Source organism: Aythya marila (assembly GCF_965140915.1).
Source record: "Aythya marila genome assembly, chromosome: 3".
Taxonomy (NCBI): Eukaryota; Metazoa; Chordata; class Aves; order Anseriformes; family Anatidae; genus Aythya; species Aythya marila.
In genome coordinates this window covers 56,511,534-56,538,082 of record NC_139044.1, presented here as the reverse complement: position 1 = coordinate 56,538,082, position 26,549 = coordinate 56,511,534, and the positions used below count along the sequence as shown (strand labels likewise).

The 26,549-nt window shown below is 35.4% G+C and overlaps 1 protein-coding gene across 7 annotated transcripts in view; it reads left to right on the top strand.

Moving 5' to 3' along the window:
- Positions 1 to 26,549, top strand: part of ADGRG6 (adhesion G protein-coupled receptor G6) — a 110,768-nt gene that overhangs the window by 61,302 nt on the left and 22,917 nt on the right. For all 7 annotated transcript variants that reach the window (XM_082756938.1, XM_082756933.1, XM_082756937.1 and 4 more), the window contains 10 exons: positions 4,041 to 4,126; positions 5,397 to 5,449; positions 5,531 to 5,590; positions 14,618 to 14,760; positions 15,471 to 15,585; positions 17,746 to 17,807; positions 19,060 to 19,267; positions 19,725 to 19,890; positions 22,945 to 23,085; positions 25,729 to 25,845. In XM_082756938.1, coding sequence (XP_082613064.1) covers positions 4,041 to 4,126; positions 5,397 to 5,449; positions 5,531 to 5,590; positions 14,618 to 14,760; positions 15,471 to 15,585; positions 17,746 to 17,807; positions 19,060 to 19,267; positions 19,725 to 19,890; positions 22,945 to 23,085; positions 25,729 to 25,845 — 1,151 coding nt within the window. The remainder of the gene's footprint in view (positions 1 to 4,040; positions 4,127 to 5,396; positions 5,450 to 5,530; positions 5,591 to 14,617; positions 14,761 to 15,470; positions 15,586 to 17,745; positions 17,808 to 19,059; positions 19,268 to 19,724; positions 19,891 to 22,944; positions 23,086 to 25,728; positions 25,846 to 26,549) is intronic.

Sequence of the window (26,549 nt, the reverse complement as noted above, 5' to 3'; positions counted from 1 at the left end):
ACAATATCACAGATGCAGTCAAAAACAAACTTTGCAAACCTAACCATATCTTCCAATGATGACTTTGCTTTTCCTTTTTCTTCCCTCAAATCACCTTTGAGTCAATACTCAGTACAGATAAGTCCCTTTGACAAGGCACTTGCAAACTCTACAAAAAAAATAGTGGTCTTTGATAGTTTAAACATGCAAGTTGGCACTGACATAGTAAGTGATAGAACTAACGTGACCTTCCTAAATAATAGACAGCAACTTGTTTCTGTCCTTCCAACACATCCAGGAACCCAGCCTTCATGTTCAAGGGATAACCAGACTGCTTTCTTGGTAAATACACCAGTTAATAGTTTCATAAACAGTACAAGAACACATGGATCATTGCAGTCTCAAAACATTTTGAAGAGTGATGAAGTATCAAATACTATTGATAATGCAAGAAGTGAAGTTCAAATGGATGCAGATATTTTTTTAAAAAGCAATGATTCAGCAAGTTCTGACTTCCTTACAACAACACTGTCTTTGGAATTGAGGCACACTTTTCATTCAGAACCAAAATTCAAACTCAGTGTACCTCTTAACAGCTACTCCACACCTCCGCTCCCACAAAGTTTTCAGAACCACCTTGATACAATTTCTCCAAGCCTGATCCCTGGACGGGATGTAGCAGAGTTAAGCTTACCAACAACACCAGTAACACCAAGTCAAATAACTTTCTTAGGACAAAACTTCCTTGAAAATCAAGGGGATGGTATTGGATACTCTCTGTGGGCAGTAGAACAAGAAATCACTGGTGATAATAAAGAAAAAAGGAATTCTGCTGTTCAGACGTCAACTAACAAATCAAGGCTTTCAGATCAGGATTTAGAAAGGGAAGTATATGGATCCTTCGGCATGTACAGAGGAAGAATGTCTTCTCTGAATATTGGTAGTACTCATGTCTTGGATTTTGAAAATGTTGATTATGGACACTTTGCAAATTTCTCTTCTCTTCTGGCACTATCAAGAACTGCAGTGATGAATGATACAATGCTTTTGTCCTCTTCATATAGTGGAATTATTATTCAGCAAAAAGAGACCATCCTGAAGCATATTCTAATGACACCTGGAGCAGTAAACCATCATTCTTACATGCATTCTCAAATGCCAGTTTCTCCTGTAATGTACCATCAATCATCAGGTTTGGCACATATTTATTCCTTGGCCAATTTTTCTACCTGGAGAAGCCAAAATACCACCCCTTACCCACCACCGAATCAACTTACTGGCAATCCCACAGTCTTATTATCTTGTTTAAACTCCACTGAACTGGGCTGCCTATGTCGACCTGAGGTCAACTACAGTATGTTAAGTTAGATGTAGAAAAAAAAAAAAAAAAGAAAAAAAAAATAGCTCATCTTATCTATTAGTTGTTCTGCTGGTAGACTAAACAGAAATAGCTAAATTTTATTCTTTAGATATAGATCCATTTAGAATATGAAGATGTTTTAGAATAGTAATTTAATTACAGTAGAAGGGAATTTGTAACATCTTAGTGATAACACGTCATTAACATGTAATTTCTCCTGTCCTCTAAAACTCTCATGAGACTGTGACAATAGTAGATTGAGTTGCTATGTATTTTATGCATTTTTAAGACATTTCATTATTTGAGATTTTATGAATGTTTTTCACTTATGGTATTCATATATTTCTGAGGATTTATTTTGCAAAATGAAAAAATTTACAAAATAAACTCTTGTATAATTTGGCTAACAGAAATTAAAAGAATAATCATGATATTTCATAGATCATTATATTTTTATATTTGGGTGTGGGGAGAATTGTTCTTCCAGCCTCTTTTTTCCTCTTTTTCTCAAATTATCTTTGGCTACTTTTAATCAATTTTCTGCCCATAAAAAATATTTATTTTTCATTCAGCATTTTGAGATGGGATTTCCACTGTTTAATTGTAGTGAGAAATAGTTTTTAGTTTTCACTATCTGTGACTGCAGTCTCCTGAGAGTGTTTCAAAATGTAGATTAGTTCTTTGTTCTTGTTCTTTTTTTTTCCTCATTAAAACATGCTTTGGGTCACCATCTGGTGGAGATCTTAAAGCTATTGACTATTCTTTGTAGAATCTAAGTTTGATTTTAAACGTATTTTGCATATTTCTACACTAAGATGATTTTTTCCATATATATAATTATATAAATGAAACTATAATTATATATATGAGCATATATGAATTTATGAGAATATATATAATGCACAATTTCTACATATGTGTATCTATGCAGCACATATAAGAGTACATTATACATATAAAATTGAATATATGTATATAAGGAATATATACATATAAATCTCCATCTTAATTGTGTTTTCAATTTGCCCAAAGTCCATTTCTCTACTTCAAAAGTCAAGACTTAATTTTTTTGCTTTAAAAAAAAAAAATAAAAAAAAAAATTGAAACTATAATAGCAATAATAAAAAACAAATGGCATTTTTATATTAAACTGCACAACAAATATGTGTGTTTGCTGTTTTAAGGGAGGGGAAAAAGATGATCAATCAAAAATCAAATTCATACTACTCATATTTAAAATTTAATCACAGCTTACTGAAGAAGGTAACGGGTAAAACATCTTCCTGCAAGAAACTGATTATTTACTACTTTATTGAAAAATATTTTTAATACTTATCTCAGTGAGACTATGATTAGTTCCATAATGAAGCGAAAAAATACCCAAGCCAGCTTGTGAATAGGATAGTAACCAATATGCTCAATTAAATCAGAAAATACTACGATTCCTCAGATAAATTTATTTTAAGCTCTTGTAAAATGCTTATCTACAAAGTTCTAAAACGATTAAATTTGCTCAACACGTATAAAACTAGAATAAAAGGTTTGGATTTTTGTTTTGTTTTGTTTTGATCTAAACTTAGAAAGAACACTTTATTTCCAGTCAAGAGACAAAAAGAGATTTCTGTATAATTGTTTTAATGTCTTGTTCTGTTCAATGTAGTGTCTCTGTAATAGTTGCATAAGGTTTATGTAAATGCATGTGTTCTGTGGTCAAGATCCACAACTACATTTGGTAACAGCACTGAAACAAATGATACCACATGTGTGCATACATGTGACCGAATTGATGCAGAAGTTCTTACACCCCCACATGCATCTTGGGATATTTTCTCCATCAAAAGTGGACAGAATTTTTAGTAATGTAATGAAAAAATTTTACCCTATGAAAGGTGAAAGTGGTTAACAGAGAGCATAACTATGAGATTTGGTATTTATTAGATGTGAAATCTTGTGACAAAAATGTTGTCTACCAGCTCATGAGCTTAAAGAGAATTTATATTTACCTAGTCCTATTTCAAAACAATTTTACTTAATACAAAATTTCTCCATGCCAAGTGTTACACATTTTGAGATTGAAAGGTGGTTTGTTCAGCTGCCAGTTTTATAAAGCTAACAGTTTATTTTTTATTTATTTTTTACTATCCTAGACCTGAGAGCAAGGGATAGGCTGTGAAAACATAAATTGGATAGGGCTTCTCCCTCATAATTCTGTTCTCAGTGATCTTGTGACTTTTAATTTATGAGCTTTATCTGCTCTCACAAAGTTTTAAGTCAAATCTACAATGGTTGTTTCTGGATTATATCAATATGACTGTGCCTGTGATTTATCCGTGTTACAGACTTCAGTAATTTTGATTGTTTTAAATTCATGACACTTTCATGATCTTGCTTTTACGTACTCCACTAAAGGTATATGCAGAATACTACTTAAATATCTTATTTCTGAATTTCCATGTCACATTTCAAGTGTCCCTAAAAAATATGGAGAAGGAGGGAATTCTTATTAATAGGACTAGTGAGAATGGATCCAAGCCTGCAGGGCTTGTTCACTCCAGACTCACATAATATCAAGAACTTGAGGTGTCTGTGCATCTAGGGTTCAGCCCAGTCTTTAGATTCATTGTGGAATTAAAGTCTCACATTATTAAAAATGCAAATTTTCTCAGCTTTCTAAAATGATTATGCTGTTTTTAATGGACAGGTGGATTATTCTACAGGATATCTATAACTGTCTTTTGTTTGAACTCCAACTCGGAATCAAAAGTGCATGATATGGTTGCAACATGGGTAAGTTAAGTTTTCTTTCTTAGGTTGTGGAGTAATTAATTAGGGTCTAATTTGGGCATTTTTTGAAAATTTTGAGGTTTGAAATGTCTCTACTATACCAGCCAGGCATCTTAAGAATTGTAGATATTAGCTGAGATTTTGGAAAGTAGGGGGAAATTGGAATTGTCCACTGAATGACATATATGCCTAAGTTCCTACATCACTACACAGAGCAAAATTTTATCCCCAAATACTAATGTGGTTTTGAAGTTATACAGTTATAGATGTAACAATAAACAGGCCATGTTCATTTGCGTGAGGCAATACACTTTTCTAATTTAGCTCAATATCTTCTGCTTTATAAATCTTCTCCTATAGGTCAGTCGTTGCAGTTTCTAGTAGCCATAGTTTTTCAGTCCATTTTAGTAGATGTAAGCTCCTTCCTTGGCCCTCTAGAGGACTGTTGAAGTGCCTGCCTCTGAGAATTTCTTCCATATGAATAGAGATATTCTCTGTTCTGTTTTGACAATTCACATAACGGCACTCACAAGTCTGCAAGTTGTCTTTCTACCAACTACTCACATGAAAATGTGATGTCAAAAACATATGGCATTTATTCATTATTTGTCTATAATAAACCTACAGCCTTCCAGCTAAGGAAGAGAAGCCATCCATAAGTTTCCTATGAACCAGAAAAGCAGTCATTTACAACAGCTCTTAGCAGCAGTATCCAGGTGAAGTATGTGGATGCCAGAGCCAAAGATTCTCAAAAAGTGTCATTTGGCCCTGGCAGGGCATGCCACAGTTTCTTCAGAGGGGAAATCTGAGCACTCATTGCCAACTCCAAATAAGAAGAAAAGTCTGAAATAAAGGTCATCAAAGGATGTAGACTTTTAGGTGAAAATTGACCCTGAATTCTTGTCAGGATTTGTTTTCTAATCCATTTTTTAAATGACAATTTAAGATGTAGAGGAAGAAAAGGAAAAGTTCCACATCCTGTGCACTCACCTATTCACTGTAATGACCTTGCAGAGATTTAGAGATATCCTTGTCTCAAAAAACAACAACAACAACAAACTAATAAATCAACACACCTAATAAATCTTTCACTACCAATTGTACATCCAATATAACAATCACCTCACTGTCATGGGAGCATGTTCACTTTGCTTTGAAAAATCGCAGGGAATTTCTCAAGGGAAAGAGAGGTGAAATTCTAACTGTTTTAAACAACAAAGAGCCCCTATTAACATCATACCACTCCTGTGATCAATGTTTTCCTGTTTTTCAGCTAAACCATACTTTCCAGAACTGGAATTACACTGTGTATGTGGTCAATATCAGGTAAATGAAGGAGAAAGATGTTTATACCACATTTCTTTCTGTGAATTAACCCACCCTAATTAATGTTTATGTCCTTGATAGCATCCAACCTGGCTCCGTAAAAGAGGGAGTAAGAGAAAAAAGAAGCATTGGTAACAAAAGGTAACATCTTCAAAGAATTTTTATTGATAGAGTCAACAGCTGGTATTACAAGTGGTATAGTTTTATTGCCTATTATTATATGTTGCTAGTCTAAGTATATGACTGCTGGGAAGTTGAGTGCTCTGGGTGTGCTCACAAGCCTCATACTGGTTATCATGTTTGTTTTGGTTTAAACCTACTGAGCTTCTTTGAACCTTAACAGATCATTTTTCAGAGCTCAGGTTTCATCTGCCACAAAACTGAATATACTTATGTGTGTTAAGTCACATTCAGCTTTCTTCAGCAGCAGGTTCTGGTACACTGGCACTGCATTTATTCTCTTGAACCAGAGCCTTTTGAGCTAATAGACATCCTACTAGATGCAAAACACTGAAAAATCATGCTAGAATTGAAAGCCAAACTAGTGTGAGTTAAACTATTTACCATATGCTCTCATTTCCTGACTTCTGCTGGGCTTGGAGGCACCAGCATTGGGACAGTCTCAAAGGCAGCCAGAGAAAGATGGGTCACACCCCCTGAAAATTGAGCCTCAGGGGATTTCTTTGAAAGCAGCAGACTACTCAGGGACAGATGGGCAGGGAGTGACTCTTAGCACCAAATTAAAGAGAGGAAACCAAAACATAATTAGTCTTGTGAGGGAGGGGGAACAAGTGGGTATAGGACATATCTGTTTGCAGTGTAGGCAAAAGTCCTGCAGGCAAGGACTTCAACTGCTCACTCTTGAGATTTGCCAGTTGAACTTTTTAATTTCATAGATAGACTAGGATTCCCAGTTTACCATGAGGAAGTAACCCAGTTTTCTACAGAGTTTACCTAAACATTAAAGGATTTGTGAATGGTACTGTCTCCTTCCCACATACTGAAACCAGAAAGACGGCTTTTATTGGCGAAAAAACATTTAGCTGGTATAATGTAAACCCAGTCTCTAAAAGGGCTATTTTGCTGCTTGAGCTACATTTACAGTAGGGTGTAGTAATGTGGCTGTGATATTTTTTTTTTCATATTACCAAATGATACAGTTACGCCAGCAAAACCTTTGAAGTTCATACCATGCTTTAGGTCTTACTAACAATCCAAGGCTGCTGGGGAATGGAAATTTTTTCCCATTCTTATTTCTGAGTCTTGTACAAGACTAGCAGCCCAGCTTGTCAGCATCTGATCTCCCCCAGACTGCACATGTGCTCTCCTCTTATGTCACACTTCTGTCACTCCATCTTGTGCATTTTGTTTCTTCTTCCTGGTGTATTAAAAAAGGTGGTGAAGAGAGAAATATGTAGCACATTAAAACACACAAAGTATGTCAGTTCCATATCTGACCATGTCTGTTGTACATATGTAACATAACAGTAATCACATTCTACTATATCATTCACCATATGTAGTTTCAGAGGCAAAGGAGTTACGTGTTCTTAATAGGTCATAATTTTTTTTTTTTTCAGAGAAGGCCTGGGCTAATGAGAAAGTCAAATACTAGTCTTTTCATGGGCTCTAGTGCAATTTGTGTCAAGGCCAGATAGTGCTCTGTCATCATTCTGAATAATTTAGTATAAATACTAATCATGCCACACAAGATAGTACTGTTCTACAAATAATCATGGTCATTGTGCTGTGCATATTTTATTGGAAAATAAAATTAAAAAAAAAAGAGAGAGAGAGAGAGAGAGAGAGAGAGAGAGAGCAAGAGAAAGAAAAGTAGAAAAGTTAAGATTCTGCCCAAACTAGTAATTCAGTTCAAGTGAACTCTTTTCTTCTACTTCCACCAGATCATTGCTTTCATGATGCTTTGTTAAGTTTTCCACTTTCTTGGGTTTGTCCTGGGTAAGATCCTAAGGAAATCCTACAACATGCCAAAGCAACATTTTGGGGAATAAAAAGTTAGCCGATTGCAAGTTGGAAGTTTTTAATACCTAATGGAAATAATGTTTCTTTCTTACTAGTCAGATGATCCACTGAAATGCGATGGCTGAGTTCTTTCATATAACTTGCTTACAGTGCGATTTCAAACAGTTTTTATTAAATATTCCTATAAATTATTTCTATGAATAGTTGTGCAATGTTTTTGTTATTTCTCTGTTATGGATAGTCAAGAATAAAACTCACAGTATTAGACACTCCACTATTTCCATTCATTTTTCCCTTCATATCTTAGACCATTTTTCATCATATTCATCTGAACAGAATTTCACTCCACAGTCAAAACTTCAAACATAACCCCTAAGCATCATAGCCTTAACTTATTTTTTATATTTTACAGCAGTAATCATATTAGATTAACTCACTAAACCTTCTCTCTCATCATCTCTGAATTTTGCACAAGATCATAGTCTTCATCTTTCTAGGGTAGTAGCACAATTCTTTAAATAGCTCTTAGAGAAATTTTCCCTCTCTTTACATTAATTCAAATTCTTGTTGTTCAGATCTCATCTTTTTACCTTACCTTTTGGATTAGCATTCAATACAACAGTTTAAGAAAACAACTCCACAAAATTTTTCCCAAGTTTTCTTTCAATTTTAATCAGCTTCAACCCTTATTTGCTACACTGCTGTCTTGTCAAGGAAATTCTGTTATCAGTAACCACACCTAGTGAAAGAGGAAGTCATTAGAGAGAATGATTCAGAGGAGAAATAGAAGCTGAAAGTGGGAGGTAGGAAGCTTTTTCTTCTTTTCATGGTAAAAATAGGTGTTTTCCAAATGAAATTTTAAATTGTACTGCATTCTAGAGAAGACCAAAACAAAATAATAATATGGAAACAGATTGTTATTCTTTCATTGCTGAGTTATGCACTGCAGAAATCCAAAGTACAGTGAGCTTAGTATGCATTAATGTATCTGGTGATGAGAGACAAACAGAGTGCCAAGTCCAAAAGTGCACACTATTATCATCATCTTTAACACCATAAGATCTCTGGGTGACATCAGTGTCTCAAGTTAATATTTTGATAGATCATTAACTATATTAATAGACAGAATTTTGTCACAGCTATACTTTAATTTGTGTTTGTGTTTATTTTCTTCCTCTGGTCATGCTGTTTCTGTCTCTTAATGAGAGAACACCTCTTCAATATAAAGTAGAAAGTAGGTCTGAGTAGGATATGTGCATTCCTGTTTGTTTGTCCCCCATGATTTAGCACAAACCTTTGAAAGTGACACCAATTTGTGATTTTTATGTAGATAAATTATAAATGTGTTTGTTTATTTCATTAATTGACACTTTTATGACACTGCAGTGCTGTCTGTCATATCCTTCTGTGACTGCTGCTGCTTTTCTCAGAAGGGTCCTACTGATCCTGGGTGTTGTCAGATGACTAATAATTGGGCTGCCTCAGTAGAAGAATTGGTCTTTATTAAGCAGCTCAGCTCCCCTGCTTCTCCTTCTTTTATTTTGCAAACAGTTTTGAGAACTCAAGTCCCATTTCATTTATAATCTTTACTCCTCTTAATATACAAATAAGTTTATGTTTTCCGTAGCTTCCACTATTCAATTGTCATATTTTTGGCCATAATTTCCCATGTTTAGCTGTTTCCTTTATGTGAAAAACACTAATGTTACTACTGTAAAACAATTAATCCAAATTAAAAATCACAGTGTTAGCAATCAGTTTAAAGACCACTCACTAAACTTAAAAAGAAATCTATTCTCTTAGAAATGAAAATAAAGAGGAAAGCAGGAAATCTGAGGTACACATAGTCCTCCTTTTTGAAGTCCGTGGGAGTTTTGGAAAAAGGGTCAGTAAGGCAGACTCAGGCTCCTGCATGCTGTGTTCTCAGCTGCCATGTTGCTTAATGGAAAGTTCAATGCACTTGGATAAAACTTAAGCTAATTAGATTGTGTAAAAGTTTTAGACAAGAGTTAGCAACATCAGAGCAGCATTTGCTGTTCTAGTCTAAAGTCTTTTTATTGAGTAAAGTTAAATGGACAAAGTGTTAGGCTTTAGCATTTTTTGTAACCACTTCATATTTTGCATTATGACAGAATAATGCTACTGTTATTATAAATGAAAACATCTGTGATTCCTATTCCTATTTTTAAAAGTCCTCTTGGTTTCTACTGGTGAGGTTTTAGGAACAACTTGGAACTGGCCCACCTCTTCTACCCCTGGCTTTAACTTCAGTGTTACCAACTGAACGGGCAGCTTTCTCCACAGTTCCCTGCTGGCATCTTGTATCAGTGACATGTAAAGAAAGCCTTTGTCATAGACAGAAGAGTTCTGGAATTCAACCTGAGTGACTGAAGAATGATTTCTCCTTAGAATTCTGCTGAAGCCGACTTATCTTGATTCAGTTTCCACTGACTTTAACTGGGTTTAGTATTGGACTGACATTGTCAGATGCCATTTTTAAGAAAGTAATGGATTGACTTTTTCTGGGGGGGAAAGGGATTTCCTTTGTTATTTTGGAACATAAACAAAAACTTTCTTCTGCCATGACCAGCTGTAGAACCATGAGGGGTTCTATTCTAGCCTTCTCTTTGCCTTCTTGCTACATTCCCTTATAAAGAACAGTCTTCATACCAAACCTTGACATATTTTAAATGCCTTCTGTTGAAAAGCTGTAGTTAGTATTCCTGTACCAGTTCTTCAAGGAGAAGCGTGGCCCAGAGTCACAGGGACAGAAGCAGAGACTCCTGTGATCATGTTGCTTGCAGCGGTGTTCTGCTGTTAAAAGGAAAACTTAAGATACTTTTATTCTTAATAGTCCCCAAAATAGCTGTAATTTTTTGTTTTCTGTCCTAAGGTCTCAGATTGTGTATCTTTTCTATAGCATCAGCTTCTGAGAAACAAACATCTTCATCCTTGGCATTGTTTTGAAAGTGTCTCTTATGCCCAGTATTTTTTTTTTCACTCTCTATTCTGAAAATGGTATCATGTCAAAAAATTATCCACAACATAGATGCTTTTGCAGAATGCTTTTAACTTTTCTATATTTGTGCTGTAGGTTATTTTGTTGCCAGAAATGAGCCCAATATTCCTGACAGGAATGCTTTTCCAGATTCCATTATGGATTTCAGTAGCAGACTTTTCATATTTCTTTCTGTGTCATTCTGCATATTATCTAACATCTCTGCTGCTTGTTTTACATCCTCACTGAGTAACTTATGCAAGAGTCAGCTGTTTTTCTGGCTGTCCTGGTAATGTTCAGAAGTCAGCAGTGTTTACAAGTAACCAGCTGTGTAGGCCTACCTGTGCTGATGATCTTGAATTATATCCACCCATCCCTGGAAGTCTTTAAAAGACGTTTAGATGTAGAGCTTAGGGATATGGTTTAGTGGAGGACTATTAGTGTTAGGTCAGAGGTTGGACTCAATGATCTTGAGGTCTCTTCCAACCTAGAAATTCTGTGATTCTGTGATCTCTTCTTATCTTCAAAGCCAAAATAACAGCAAGATTTGTAAAGAATATAATACCGACTTTTTTTTTTTTTAAATATGCCTGTGTCATTAGGCAAATTTCCACTTTAATTCAGAGTCCCTGAGAATTTAGGTGCTTTAAAAATTATTTTTTTGTACTTTAAATTGAATAACATTAACAATGAAACAAATTAGTAGTGATTTGCTTGAACAATTTGACCACCACAATTAGTTCAGCTCATCTAGCAGAACCAAAATAAGAGCAGAAACATGCACTGCTAATTATCAGCCAGGTATCTGCAGGTATGAGTCTGTGCTGTGCAGCTCGCCTGGTTCATTGCTAATCCTTTCTCCAAGCTCCTTGCACTGTGTAGCAGCAAGAGCACAACCCATGTGTAGGCACACTGTCCTGGAATAGCTCTGAGTCACACTGCCCGAGAAGAAAGCTGCCTTTGTGGCAGGCGCCACGGCAGTGCAGGCATCCCCACCATCCCCCGTGCCCCCGGTCTGGGTGCAGCAACAGCAGCCTTCTCTCTCCAAGCCAGCGTAGCTCAGTGGGCCAAGGCAAAGCAAGACAGACACTGGTCTTCCTGGCTTTCCTTGCTCCAGCTGTCACCATTTCACTAAAAGAGAAGAGAGGCATAAATGAGTAGCCCATTTTGTTTACCCACACAGCAGTCCTTTTTTTTTTTTTTTTTTTTTTTTGTATTGACAGCAGCAATACTGGCAGTACAAGTTACTGTGGGTGATGTAATTTGTAATTGATTGCTGCTGTGAGAATCCATCTGCTTTCATATGGCACATAATATGGGATGTATGGTTGGCTATATAAAATCCCATGGCAGAAGCACAGCATGCCACTATTGCCTATATTACCATTTATTTAAGCGTGGGCTTGTTTCACAAATTGAGAATTTTGTTCTTCACCATTAAAATGTTTTCTTTTGGGGATCTGAGTGTGACAAAAGTGGAAGGAAGTGCTCAGCTCCATATTGCATCAGCTGTCAAGTTAAAAGGTATTTATTTACTTTGGGAAGCTAGCGTGAGTCATTCTGAAAAGTTTATAGAAATTGTTTTCATCATAAGATGGAACAGGTTTTTATTACATGGTATACTTGACTTGTGCTCTACAAGTTTCTCAAAAAACAACAACAACAACAACAACAAAAAACAATAACAAACAACAACAAAAAATAACAGAATGGTTTAACAGATTATGTTTATGAGTTCTTCATAATCAATGTTTTTCCCCGTAATCATTCAAGATAACTGTAACCAGTCCTACCTCATCTATCATTATCCCTATAATTGTTCAAGATAAAGGTAACCAGTCCTACCACATCTATCATTATCCCTTCTGTTTTGTTGCCTTTCTCCCTCTGAGCAGTTACGGGTACTAAATATCATCTTAGTTTGCTGTGAGTACTGCAATAAGCAGCATCGTAGTAGCAGTGACTGCTCACTTATGACTTCTGCTTTGCAGCCAAAGTGCTGAGGTAGGGAGTGGCATCAGTATATTAAGTTTTCCTCTTCTGAAGTAAAGGGAATACATGTTTGAAGCCAGAATCTTTTAGGAAAGATGATTAAGTGCCAGGAGACTCTGGGGCTAAAGTACTGGAGGGCTGAAAGTGCTGGCAAATCTCTAGGCAATTTCCATACTTCTGCTAAAAATAAATGTTATAATAAACTGGAGCCTCGTAATATATCTGAGGTATACAGCAAGAGCCTGCTAATGCACATCCACCCTGCTGTTGTTATTGCTGTGTGTTAACCACTCCACTGAGACTAAAGGAATGTTAGAAGGAACTTCATGTATCTGAGAGCAGGTCAGAAGCAACCTGGCCAGGGATAGCTGGAATTTCCCTGCTAAAATACATCCCTAGGGAAAAAACCCAAGCCAAGACAGCAGGTAACTTATAGTCACATTTTTATCTTCTCCTTCAGCAACAAGTTAAAAATCAAACAGCTATGACAAGAAAGAAGGAAAGGGTACTGATGCTCAAAAGAAAACAAAACTGCCAAACAATGACATGTACATTTCTTTACTTATGGGTCACATCTGCAACAGTGAAATGTGTGGAGTATTTAGTTCACATTCATGATTTATGAAGGCTTTATGAAGCTTGTTTTTTTGTTGTTGCTTTTGTTTTTCCCTAGACTGGGAGCTTGTTTTCTAATATCAGTTCTTTTAATGCTGTTTCACTAGTAAGAATGCTTCAGAATTACTGGTCGAAGGTATGTACTTTTCAACACTGTCTGACAGCAAGAGGGTTTAATCCATCATCTAACAGCAACACCTGTATGAAAAGCTGTAGTTTTATACTGCACCACACTAGGCACCTCCAGAAAATGCAAATCTGGGCTGTCATCTTGGGGGTGGCTCTCTGGAAGATTTTCAGAAATGAAGCACCAGTCTCTATAGGAGGGGGCTCCTGAAATCCCTACCAGTCCACGTCCATACAGCACCCCTGAAGATTTTGTTTCCTATCCTTCTTCAAGCAGGCCACCAGACCCTTTTGCTCACTGCTGCTTCCTTGCAATGGGGGGTCCCCACTGAAAGCAGCTTTGTTTGGTGTGTGCCCTGCTCACTGCATGTGTGCTGGCAGTACTGACACTTCCCAAGCTGCCAGGAACTGCTCGTACACCAGGAAGGTCTGTCTTCATTCAGGCTGCTGGGCATCCACAGGCTAAGATGAAGACAGCCTAAAGAAGGCTTACTTTTTCCTTTTTTCCACATTTTTGCTCCCGTGGAGATCCAATGTTCCATGCTTCAGTGGCGTCACCTCCTACTAGACAGAGCCAAGCAATCCTCTTGGGTACCGACATATGCTGTTCTCCAACATGTGTTTTCTGTGTCCCCAGAGGAAATTTTTCAGCCTTCCACTCTCAGCTTCTTTCCTGTGTCCTGTTAGAACTGCTTTTCTTGTTCATTATTTCCCTTCCAGAGAAACTATGTTTTTGGACAAGGGTGGAGACTGTTTTATTTCTCTCACAGGAAAGAGACTTGGGCACTTTGAACTACTTCTTATGCCCAAGAAAGTAGCAGTGGGCTACAGTACAAAACAACTATTACTGCTCAACCTCGAATTAGTCATCTGAGTAACTAGACTTTTCTAATTAGAACTAAAAGTTTCAGAAGTGTGTTAGGGTGTTTTTCATGCTATCAAAATTTGGGCATCTAAATATTAAGCATCTGTTCTTTGTTAGTCTTCTAGCCTTCTTCTGTAGACATTAGAGAGATAGTCCCTCCAGAGGATGACTTGTCCCATCCTGACAAGTTTTCTGAACTGGGAAGAATCAGCTTTTAAGTTCCTAAGCAACCTAAATTTTTTTAATTTAATAAGGAGCCATTTATAACTGGGCATTGGACACTGACAATTAAGAATATGTTTTGCTTTCATCTTTTAATAAATTTTACAGTAATCTAAATCTTCTGAAAATATTTCTTAGCTCTTTTGATGAGCTGCTTCTTTAATGGTAACTGGAGGATTGCATTTCCCAGCCATAAATTCTATTTGTGTCCCTGTACATACAAAAATAATGATTTACAGATAATGAACAACATTGTCTTGGTGACATTGTTACATACTGAGAAAACCAGAGTCTGTCAGATGTTTTTACTTCCCCACCTTTGGGCTCTTCTGTTCTGACTCAAACATTTGGACAATTTTCCCTGCAGTTTTGAGGTTTTGGCTCTTCTGGTTTATAATTCTACCAACAACATTAACTTAGAAGAAGAAGAGATCCGACAGAAGCTCATAAGTAATAATAATTCCATACCAGGGGAATATAAACTTCAGACCGTGGAAGTTGATCCAGTGGGTAAGTAGTTGTCAGCTTTGTTACACAACAGATTTCATTTGCTTGTCCAAAAATAAGTATATTCTGTGTCAAAATAATAACGTATTCCCAAATGGTATGGCTATATCAGATTTGGAATTGTCCCTTTAAGCCTCATTGAACCACTCATCTCAGAGAACCATCCTCAAGATATCTCATTTTGAAACAAGTATAGATTTACTATTTGTCCAGATTGCTTCAGTCAGTGTTTTGCCATCTGGTTGGGACAATTTCTGCCAGTTGCTTTGGTAGTTTGGTGATAAAGAAGTGTGATATACAGCCAGAGATATTCTGGACCTCCAAGGCCCCTCATGCCCACTCCTCAACCCTGTTTGTTTGTGCTTCTGCCAACTGCTGTCCTTAATCAAAATTTATAAATTTCCTTCTAGCTCTTGTGTATCACCCATCTTTTCCCATTAATTTTCCAGTCAGAGATTGCCCTTCTTTTGAGAGGGAGGAGGGTGAGGCTGGTGGAATGAAAATGGATGCAGCATGCTCATTCTGGGCTTTTCCTTCAGCAGCAGCAGTATATTTTGTCCCCAGTTGTGAACCCTTCCCTTACCACCACTTTATAGATAACATCAAAACATTTCATTTGAAGATGTGTGTGCTGCAGAACAGCTGAGAACAAGAAATGGAAGATGTGATATGAGGAAATTTGTAATTAACCCAGATATATTTTTATTTTACAGAAAAATGTTTAGCTGAAGAAAACCCTCCAAACTATTTTTGGCCAGATACTAGACCAACTGTGACTAACTTTACATTTTGCCATGGGAGCTCAGTTCAGATTGCATCAAGAACCTGGTAGGTGGTCAAACACCACAGAAACTGAGAGCTTCAGCTGCAGCTTCCTGGTTATGTTAAACTACATCCTCTGTAATGGATGCCACTAACTGGTATCATATTTCAGGAGAAGAATTTTCATGTTGTGAGGTATCATGTGTGTACAGTAAGGACATGTACGTCATTAGTGAAAAAAAAAATAAATAAATAAAGCTCATCTACCACTTCTGTAGGGTATATTGAGAGTCATGATTAATATATGATCAAAGTGACTATAAAAGTAGTAATTTCTTACAGAGCTGCCTTCTTCAAGACATGATGTTTATGTTGCCAAAATCAAACATCTGCTACCACTCCACTACTACTGTCTGACTTGTATAAGAAATTTTCAACAAAACTCTATGTAGATGAGGCATGCATTTAGTTTAAACAAGAACTTCTCTTCCAGATACAAGAAAGAAAAAGAAATCCTTTGACATAAGAATTTTATTAGTAGTTAGTCATAACTGAAGGTGGTGTTAGTCTAACACTTAAAGATTTGGACTTGTGTTTTTAAGGTTTAAAGTTTAGGATAATTTTCTCCTAATGTAAGCTTTCATTGTGAACATCTACAAACGATTGGTTTGTACATGTTTAGGCTTAGGATAAAACATCTTTAGTTTTAGGTTTAGGATAATTTTCTCCTAATGTAAGCTTTCTTTGTGAGCATCTACAAATGATTTAAATGCTGTATCTCCACTTCCCATTTGTAAAATGGGAATATTATTACTTCCTTTGATATATTACTAAAACAATACAACTTTGATTTCCTTTGAGTGCCTTGAACATGGCAATGATGCAATATTAATTAATCTCTTCAGTATTTAGGATGATCACAATTAAATGCAACACAGTAGTCTCATCCACCCACATTACATCTGGAACATGTTCTGAGAAGACTAGATTTTTTACTTTTTGCAAACAATATGGCAACATGGATATGAATCGGCTTTGAGGTTCTGTGCCAAACAGGAAAGCAACTAGCAATTACATTTAACTAACTCACTTCCTCAGTTTCTTAATCTTACACAAGAGCTGCTAGATTCTGATTGACCGAAGTTTGCTGTAAAGTAAGTAGTGTAGGGGTCAAACTGTTTTTATGTCAGAGCCTCAGAAACATTAAAAATTAAGGCTTCTGGCCTTTGCTGCCCCACTGTTGCTTATCTTTATTGTTCATTTGTGGTATAAACAATACCATTGATAGTCTGTGTGCAGCACTTTTTTAAAAAGAAAACTACTGTGCTCTGCGCTGTGATATGCTTTCCATGCCTCTGCCTCCACTAGCTTTTGCCAATATGGAGCACAGGTATGGTGTGTTTTTTTCTGAGAAAAAAAAAAAAAAAAAAAAAAAGGAAGCTGTACCAATGGTGTCTTCTAGCCCTGTGCTTCCCTGAGTAGATAGTATGCTATTACAATAAAGGTGATCAACCAAGGAATATCTTTATTCTCTTATGTGTTATCAAGGATAACTTTTTTCCTTTCTCCATCCTACCTTTGCCATAGGCATAGGTGGCGTGATTGTCCAAAAAGAAAACCTAGGGGAAAATGTTTAATTTTGGAGCCATATCTGGGTAGTTTTCTATGGTAAAGTTTTATAGAAAAAGCATTCTGAAAAAAAATATGTTGTCTCTTTATGTCTGCCACTCACTTTGGACCTGAACCCGGTAATGACCTTCTCTGGTTTTCACAGGTAACATAAGTTTCTATCTGCTCATAGCTCCTGTTCATGTTCTTCTGAGCTATTACCACTTGTTGTTGACCTTATCAAAGCTATTTATATCAAAGAAAAAATATAGACACAACATCTGATTAGGCCACAATAGGGACATAATAGTTTGTTTGGGTCTTTTCTGAAATAGAAGACCAGAATGATGCAGTCAGTTTACCAAGTCAGCATAGGCAGCATAGGAATCAGATGGGAATCTGTCCAAAAGAACTGTTATATGTGTATGTTTTTTTTTTTCTTCTCAGCACTGTCACTTAACAAGTCACATATTTCCACTGTCTAGCATATATATTTCATTTCAGCTGGGGCTGTGTTGCTAGGAAATTTGTGAATAGAGAGTATTGTACCACAATGACACCTACAAAACAATTACAAAACATTTACATAATGTTGCTATTGTCATTTTTCTTCTTTAGCTATTTGGGTCTGCAGAATTATACATCATACTGGGGCCAACCAGATCTTAGAAATTGCACAGGTAAGTGTACGCATATTAGTCTTTGGATAAAATACTAGTTTTGTGTTCTTTGTTTTCTACCTAGCATAAGGAAGTTACACTAAGGACTACCTTCCCCATTTATGCTAAATCTTTTTAAAAAATCAGTGCAAAGTGTTTAAACTCTAGGGAAGTGCACCAAATTGATTCCAGCCCATCAATGCAAAGCTCTGGATATCAATTAATGAAATAAATCAAACTCTTCAGGTAATTTAAGCAAAACGGATGGTTGCCCTGATTTGATATTTAGATTCAGAAATTCTTTTAAAAAATTCCAATGCCCATATGGAACGACATTCCAATGGGACGTCTTTTTCATAGACTCATTCTTTTCTGTGAACTTATGATCAGACATTTTCAAATTTTTTCTCCATTTGAAAAATACCCTTTGATGTCATTCTGGCACTTAAAGGAATAATAAAATAAACAGAGAACCCTATTGACCGATGGCCCCCTATTTTAGTGCCAGAGTTAGAGAGGAGAGAGATACTCTCAAAGGTAATTCAAAGCTCAAATAAGCTGCTGTTCTGCATTGCTTTCTCGGAGAAGACTCTTTTTCCTTCTCCACTGGTAGAGATTTGTGGGAAGCCTGGCTACCTAGTTTAGTTGATTGTGATGAGTACTTACAGTCAGGCTATATGAAAACATTTTTTATTGTAGAATGAACATTCTACGGTAAATGTAGCTAAAGCCACATTATAAAATACAACATTAAAAGCAACAACAACAAAAACACAGAGGCAGACAGAAGGCTGATGGTCTTTCCAAATCTTATTTGTGATTATCGCATAAATATTTTGAAGTTGCACAATATTACTACTTACATTATTTTTCTAGTGTCACCAAACATAGTTTAAAAAGTGGTTTACACTAATGATTTGCCACAGGACACAATTTCAAACTATCCTGATCAGGAAGGTTCTTCTGCTTTGCTTGTGTATTGTGCTTGCCAGCTCTCTGATTAAGAGTTCAGACATATGAAGGAACCAGTAACATTCATAATGGGGTCAGACTTTCTCCCTTATGTTTAAAAGAGTGAATATTTTGTAAGTAATAGTGACTTTGGGATACATTTGTTCCTCTTCAATAGGGGAACAAAAGTAGTTTTTCTCATTAAAAAAAAAAAAAAAAAAAAAAAAAAGAGGATAGAGGATAAGGAGAGAAAAAAAAAATTAATATATTCCTTGCTTTCCTTTTTTTCTCATTTTGATTCATGTTATGTGTACACTTACAGAAAATGCAGCTGATATTGCCAATCAGCTTCTGAATCTCACTGGTGAAGGGCAGCAGTTAACCTCAGACAAAGTAAATGATGTTGTCCAGAAGCTCAAAAAAATTGTGAATGATGAAGAAATTGATGAATCTCTGGGTTCTACTGTGGTGACAATTTTTTCCAATATTCTAAATAGTTCAGACAGTGTATTGGCAGCATCATCATCAGAGTAAGTATTTCTGTGTTTCAGAGAAGTTTTCAAGAGCAACTTCTTTCCATATATATAGAAATAATTGCAGTAAAGAAAACTTTTTTTATTTCTATGAAAAAAAAAAAAGAAATCCAAATGATAAAAACAGATATTTCTTCTTGTGCTAAAATTAACGTGCATAACAAAAATATGGAAAAGAAGTCTGCTGATGAATGACACAGCACAGATTTACGTATTGTTGGAAGATTATTTCAGGACCAGTGATATGTAGTTGGATACTTTCTGTCAATCAAAACCTTTTGTGTTCAACAGACATAAATTTACAGCTCAACAGTCTCCTTGCAAATATAAAGGTGGGTGACAGATACACAGAGGACAGCCTTAAGGTGGAGAGCATACATAAAGAGCACACGTGACCATTGTTTTATTATCATTTTTTATTCAATTTTAAAAATAATTTTATTTCTGTTTTTAGAGCTCTAAAAACTATTGATGCCTTAGCTTTAAAAATTCAGTTCACCGGACCATCCATGAGTATTTCAACACGAAACCTCGCACTTGGAGTGTCTGCTATAAACTCAACTTCATTCAAAGGTTCTACTTTCAGTGTCAGTTCACAGAATAATGCATCTGATTTCCAGGTATGGTATGAGCAGTTTGAATATGAAATGTGCCAAGGATGTTTACTGTGATTAATATAAAACTATTTACAACCTCCTATTCTGCTCCTACTTTCTATTTCCATTTTCCTACAATCATCCAAGCAGATTAATGCAGTATATCTTGGAGTGGCAGGAAACACAGGTGAATGTACACAATCCATAGAGATGAAAAATAATTTGCTTACAAATCCAGAATAGATTTTATCTTTTCCAATTAAAAGGGAAAATAATCTTTAACAGTCTAATGTATTACCCATTGTACAGTGAAAACACCATTGATGACTTTCATGCTTAGAATAATACAGATAAATGTAGATATCTACATGTAGCTTTCTGCAGGTACAACACGTGTTCAACAGTATAGTGTAAACACCTACTTCAAAGGCCTAAAGACAATCCTTCATCCACATGTAGGTTTGACATCCACATGTAGGTTGACACACATGACTTGTGCCATTTGGGAAGTCCAAGGGTGTTCAGGACACTCACATGGAGCTTGACCAATCAGCTCCAAAAATCAAAGGACAGGTCTTCAGTGCTACGTTATCTAGACATTAAGTTAGATATTTGCCATGACCTCAATATATTTTTTCATCTTTATTCACAAATGAAAATGCACAAACATCTAACAGCTATGAAATAACATTCAAGATATACATGAGCATCTGCTGGGATTTTTCTAAAGGTTCTGTGGAAATCTGTAGTAATGAGCTGCCTGGACTTTTTAAAACAATTTCAGGACATGCCTGTTTGCATCTAAAGAACATAAGTACTTTAAAAAATTTAGTCCAATGTATTTTTCATAGTTATATAAGTCAATGATAGAGGTAATGTCATCACAAACTCCCTTTTTGTGAAAAATACAGAAAATACTAAATGGCGAAAAAACAAACAAACAAACAAAAACACCTATAATTAGGGCCAGAGGGCCCAAATTTGAATTGAGAGAAAACATAGCTTTATGATATTGGTAAAAGAATAATCGCTAGAGTATAAGTATCTAATAGACCAAATTTATTCCTGTAGCAAATTGGCAAAACAACAATCCTATCATAATTTTATAAAGTACGTTTTACTATAAAAATAAATAAATTAATTAATTAATTAATAAAGACATTGTTTAACAGTAGTAGTACTACTAGCCTTTTATTTGCTATGTAGACTTTGGAATTAAAGTCAATTGCTGGTTTAAATAGATGCAAATGGATTTAATGTACATGTATGAGTTTTCTCTTATTTATATTCATAGAAGTTTAGGCTAAACTTTCTTTGAATCAATTTTATTTGAATTGCTTGCTGATTTTAAATCTACTTTTGTTTAGTTCTCATATTAATGAAGCTCAATAAGTGATTGTTCTTTGATTGTTATCAAAGGAACAATTCTCCTCTAGATTTCATTCTGTATTTATGGAAAGAGGGAAGGAAAAATTCTGAAATGAGGTTTGGGATGTTTGCACATATAATAAGAATTACCATTTGTGTCTTGAGGACATCCAGGAATTTTCTTGCCCTGGAATCATTTATTACAACACTGTCTAAATAATCATAAAATCCAAACTCCATCAAATTATTTATAATGTTCCTATTGGAATATGAGTTTGTTCTCAGACTTTTACATTTCCAGCAACTGATTGAGAACTCTTAGCATCTTAGCTGACTTTTCTACTAGTAAAGTCAGCAGCAGCTCTGGTCACAAATTATATTTTCCATGCATATCAGGAAAGACACTTGCTATCCTTGCTGTAGGGAGATTCCCTTGTGAAAGCCCAGTCTTTTCACCAGTGATGTGATGACCAGGCTCATCAGGGATCATTAAGCTCTTCAAACTGTATGTCAGAGTGTTTCCAGATTTTCTTTCATAGATAACAAGCAAATGTATCCATGGCAATTTGGAAAGATTCTATTTTAGTCCCTTGTGTCTTTATGTTTCTTGCCAAAACTTTGGCTGAGTTAGCTTTTAGTGATTCATATTATTAAATCGTTCCTGTAATACATCCACACTTCTTCATAGAAGCCTCTTCCACTTCATTTGCAGACAGTACCTATTGGGACATCTTTATCACATGCGCACTTTCTGTTTAATGTGGCAGAATTATACCTTGAAAACCTTTTATTCAAGTGCTTTTAGCTTTGTTAGAAGATACTTATGAACTTAATTTCCAGTGGTGCCTGTTCATCACAGTAAGTCGGTGAAAAATTTATATTTAGAATTTAAATAAATCACTAGCCTATAACTTGTAACTTCCTCTTTGCTAATGTGAGAGGCATAAATAACAGTTGCCTCAGAAGAAGTAAGGAGTGTGAATTTCCTATCTTGCAGTAAATTTATTGAACACTTTTATAATAGAGCCAGTATTAGGTGGCTTACTCTTCTACCTTTGATGAATAGGGTGGCACACCTTGAGTTTGCCATGGTGTAAGTGTATGCAGTCAGAGAATTGCTTTGTGAAAGCTAATGAAATATGAGTTTGCATAGATGTAGAGAGGTGACACTAATTACTTGAAAGTCTCCCTCTTTTAACAGAGAAACTAGAAAAGTTAATAGGAAAATTAATTCAGATGTTCAAATCAAGCAAAAAAAAACAAAAAACAAAAAACAAAAAAAAAAAAACACACAAACCAACTCAAGAAAGAAGGATTCAGAGCATATTTTCCTTTTCTCAACATTGTTTGGTATAAGGAATGTATTCTGACAGTTACTGAAAATTATTTATGTCTTCCATTATTGCCATATCAGTATTTCCAAATCATCTTTATAGCAGTGGAGGAGGTTTTTTTGTTTGTTTTATTTACAAATTTTGTGCAGCAGAATGTTAATCTCATACTGTGAGAGTAGAAAATAAAAAAATCTTAAGCCTTTTTTTTTTTTTTTGATTGAATTAGTTCTTGCATAGGTATGGGTAAAATTAATGTTAACAGTTCTAGTCCAATGGTTTAGATATTGTCAAGAAGGGTTTGAACCCAGCTGTTCACAGTAGATGGCTTACTTTTTGTTTGAATATGTTCTTTTCTTGTGCTGTTTTTATTTAACAGATAGACTTTGACAAGGACCAGACAAATGCCTTTGCTTCTGTTGTTCTGCCACCAAGTTTATTGAAGAATTTAAGTCAAGATGACTTTGAAATTATATCGAGGGCTCAATTTACTTTCTTCAATAAGAATGGCCTTTTTCAGGTAAACTTTAATGAGTTTGAAGTAGTTTCAGCTACGATGAGTCAAAGGCAGCTGCCAAATGTTTCCTGTAATGTAATTTCACAGCATTTCATGTGTTACAGGAACGAGCTGGTGATAGCAAATGTAGGCATTAGGGCATTAGGGATATCATAGTGACAAAATAACCATAGCATCGACATTGAATTAGAGTGAGCAATTTGAGTGCACATTCTAGTCACATGTGAGATAAACTTTTTTTAAAAGTAATCAACAGCAAGCTATATCCAAGCTGATTATAATCAGTGTAAAGTAGCAAAACCTTTTAAAGGGCACATCTTCCATAGCAATGCATTGATACAGGTGCTTGATGTTCAGTGGAGATGGGTTCTTTTATATCAGCTGGGAATTTGGTGTGTAATACAGCTAAATATTCTTTCTTTCTCTTTTCATTGAAAGAGTTTATTGACAGTCATGTCCAATGGCCTACTTATATCCAGTTTGAAACTCTGGGCTGCTGGTCACTGTACAGAGAACATTTTTTTTCTATACATACTGTTCTTTTCACGTGTTCTCATAAGCACACCATTTTTTAGTGTTACCCAGATGTATTTAAAGACAACCTGGTTATCCTGGTTATAGAATAAGGACAGCAATATTTGTGTCTGAAAACAGAAGGGATACAGGTGGATTTGCTATTTTTCTCCTTTGGGTCCCATCACATGGTAATTATAAATACTTCCTGCATGGTTAATGTCAAAAAAAAAAAAAAAAAGAGGAAGAGTTTCACAGCTTGAAAAAAAAAAAAAAGTTCATAGGGAAACACTGTTTCATAGTGAACTGTAGGCTAAGCCTCAGAAGGCTTCAGTTTGTTTTCCCATTAGTATTTTAAATGACCTTTGGCTCTTGTATATCCGGAGAACTCTGTAGTATTGTATTGTCCCTACATTATCATTTCTATTGGCAGTGTATCCAGATTCCTAAGATAATCTAGGTAAGAAAATACTCATGGCCCTCAGTTGCCTTCTAAAATACACCCTAAAGTATCTTTAACTATTTAAAATAGTATTCTTTTTAAGGCCACTTTTAAGAAAAACAGGATGAATATATTTAATAAAGAAACTGGGAGAATATAGATACATGATTGTCATAATGGCATAAAATCATACAAAGTCAAAATGTGTCCAGGAAGGAAGGAAGGAAGATTACAACTAAAATTCCCTACAGTATTTTGTGTGGTTTTTAAATTGTTCATGTGTGATGTTCAATAAGATTAATTAAAACGTGTGAAAATCACATTCTAGTAAGTGTAAAAATAAAGTCAAAAAAAAAAAGACTAATGACAGTCTCAAAAAAAAATAAATATTGTCACGCTGTCTCAATCCCCATGACTTTATGCATTAGTATAAAATTATTCCACGAATATATTTATTCCAATTTCAATAGCATTCCACTGTTATTAGCTGTATTTTCTATAAACATTCACTGTAACAATGAAACATCATACTTTACAGCACTGGAGTTTTTTGTGTGTGTGTTTTGTTTGTTTTTTTTTAGTTGCAACTGATAAAGTGCTCTCAAGCTTTATCCTGTCATTCATTGAAATCTGATGGTTAAGCTATTCAGGGTGAGACTCATTTCACATATGGTAGGTGTGTTCAGAGGAGATACTTACACCTAAACTGTTGTCCATAAGCTGCCCTCAGTGCCAGTCAATGGAAAGGAATGGACACAGACAAGGTGTGACACAGCTCATCCTAGTGCAGGAGTAGGCATTGGTTCCCCAAACAAAAGAGAACAGTGCCATTTGCATCACCCCAAGTACTGCCTGACAGATGTGGCAATGAACCTATTACAGACTTACTGGAGACGAGGGAGGATACCTTAAAGCCTCTAAAGTGAGCACATACTTTTAGGCAACTGCAGCAGGTAGTGTATTAGAAGTCCTAACTTCCTTGTTTCCCATAAGGTCAAACAGGCTTCTAGCTATTCAGACTTTAATGGAAATTCTTCAAAGGAAAATTCTACTTGCAAAACACTTCCATTTTAATAAATCATCAGATTCCAATGAAAAGATCTCTTTTGGAAAATTCTCCACTTGATACTTTTTCACTGCAGGTTATAAATGGTATTGATATCATCAGTCTCCTGATGATAAAATAAGACCTTACAGTGTCTATCTAGCATTGCTTTGGATTTGTTTACTACTTCTTGGTCTTTCATTTTAAGATGGAGGATGACTTAGCAACTATATACAGAAAAGAGGTTATTCTCCTAAAGCTTTACACCTAGTAAAAAGGATAGCAACAATAAGATAAGAAAGCTATTTCATTGTGTTAAGAGAAATACATGTATGTTAATCATTTCTGCCACATTGTTTGAGTTAGTGTCATCACACAAAAAGATTAAAAGGGGAAAGTATACCTTTTAACCTTTCTTTATAATAATGTCCTAATATATTTATGACTATAATGAAAATAAGGAAACTTCCATGAGGCAAATCCAGAATTTAGTTTTATAAACAAAATGTCCTTATATTACATGATTGAAATTGTAGAAATGCTGACAGTTTATTTATTCTGGCATGCTGCAAAAATAAAACTGTACTCTGGCTTTTATGTTATGTGCCTTGTAAGCATTTTTTATATTTTTCTGAATCTTTTAAAGGATGCAGAAACTCCTGCCAACTTGACCAGTTTTGTTGTGGCATGCAGTATTGGAAACATAACTATTCGGGATCTTCAGGATTATGTGAAGATTACAATTAAACATACCAAAACTCAAGTAAGAAGAGACTGATTATTCAGAGGAACAGGAACGTAGATTATATATAGTAAAGGCTGTGCATACAGCTTCATTGCTTTGGGTGGATTTTGAGTATATATATTGAATGTAAACCCAAATGGAAATAAAATCTCTGAAAAAAAAAAAATAAGTAAGAAAAAAAGTAAAAATAAATCACTTCTCCATCCTCACACATTCCCAATCCATTCATGTTTTAGTATTTATCTGAAAGACTATTGATTCTGCTACTCACAAGCAATTTATGCAAATAATTCCAAGTAAAACCATTGTTCACAACCAGTTTGTGACCATGTTCATGACCAGGGACACTACATTTTACACTGGAACTTTAAAAAGACTTAAATTCTTTGACCATAATGAAATTGTTTTTTTTAATAGTTCCCCAAGGTTTTGTTGTCATATGGTTTCCTGCAAATGAAGAATGGGCAGAACCACATTTTAAAAAGATGACTAGTATTAATTTACAGAAATAAGGTCAAAATACAACCTTTTGGTTTGTGATGTTTCAAACAGTTGTCAGTAGCTACTGCAAAAGAGACAATAGCACTAGAGAAATTAAGAAAGAAGAAGTTGGTATGCAATATCTAAGAAGGTTGTTCATGGAATGAGAACCTGGTTCATAATTTTCACATAACTTCACCTTACATTTCATTATAATGATTATTTTAAGGTGAGGCACAACA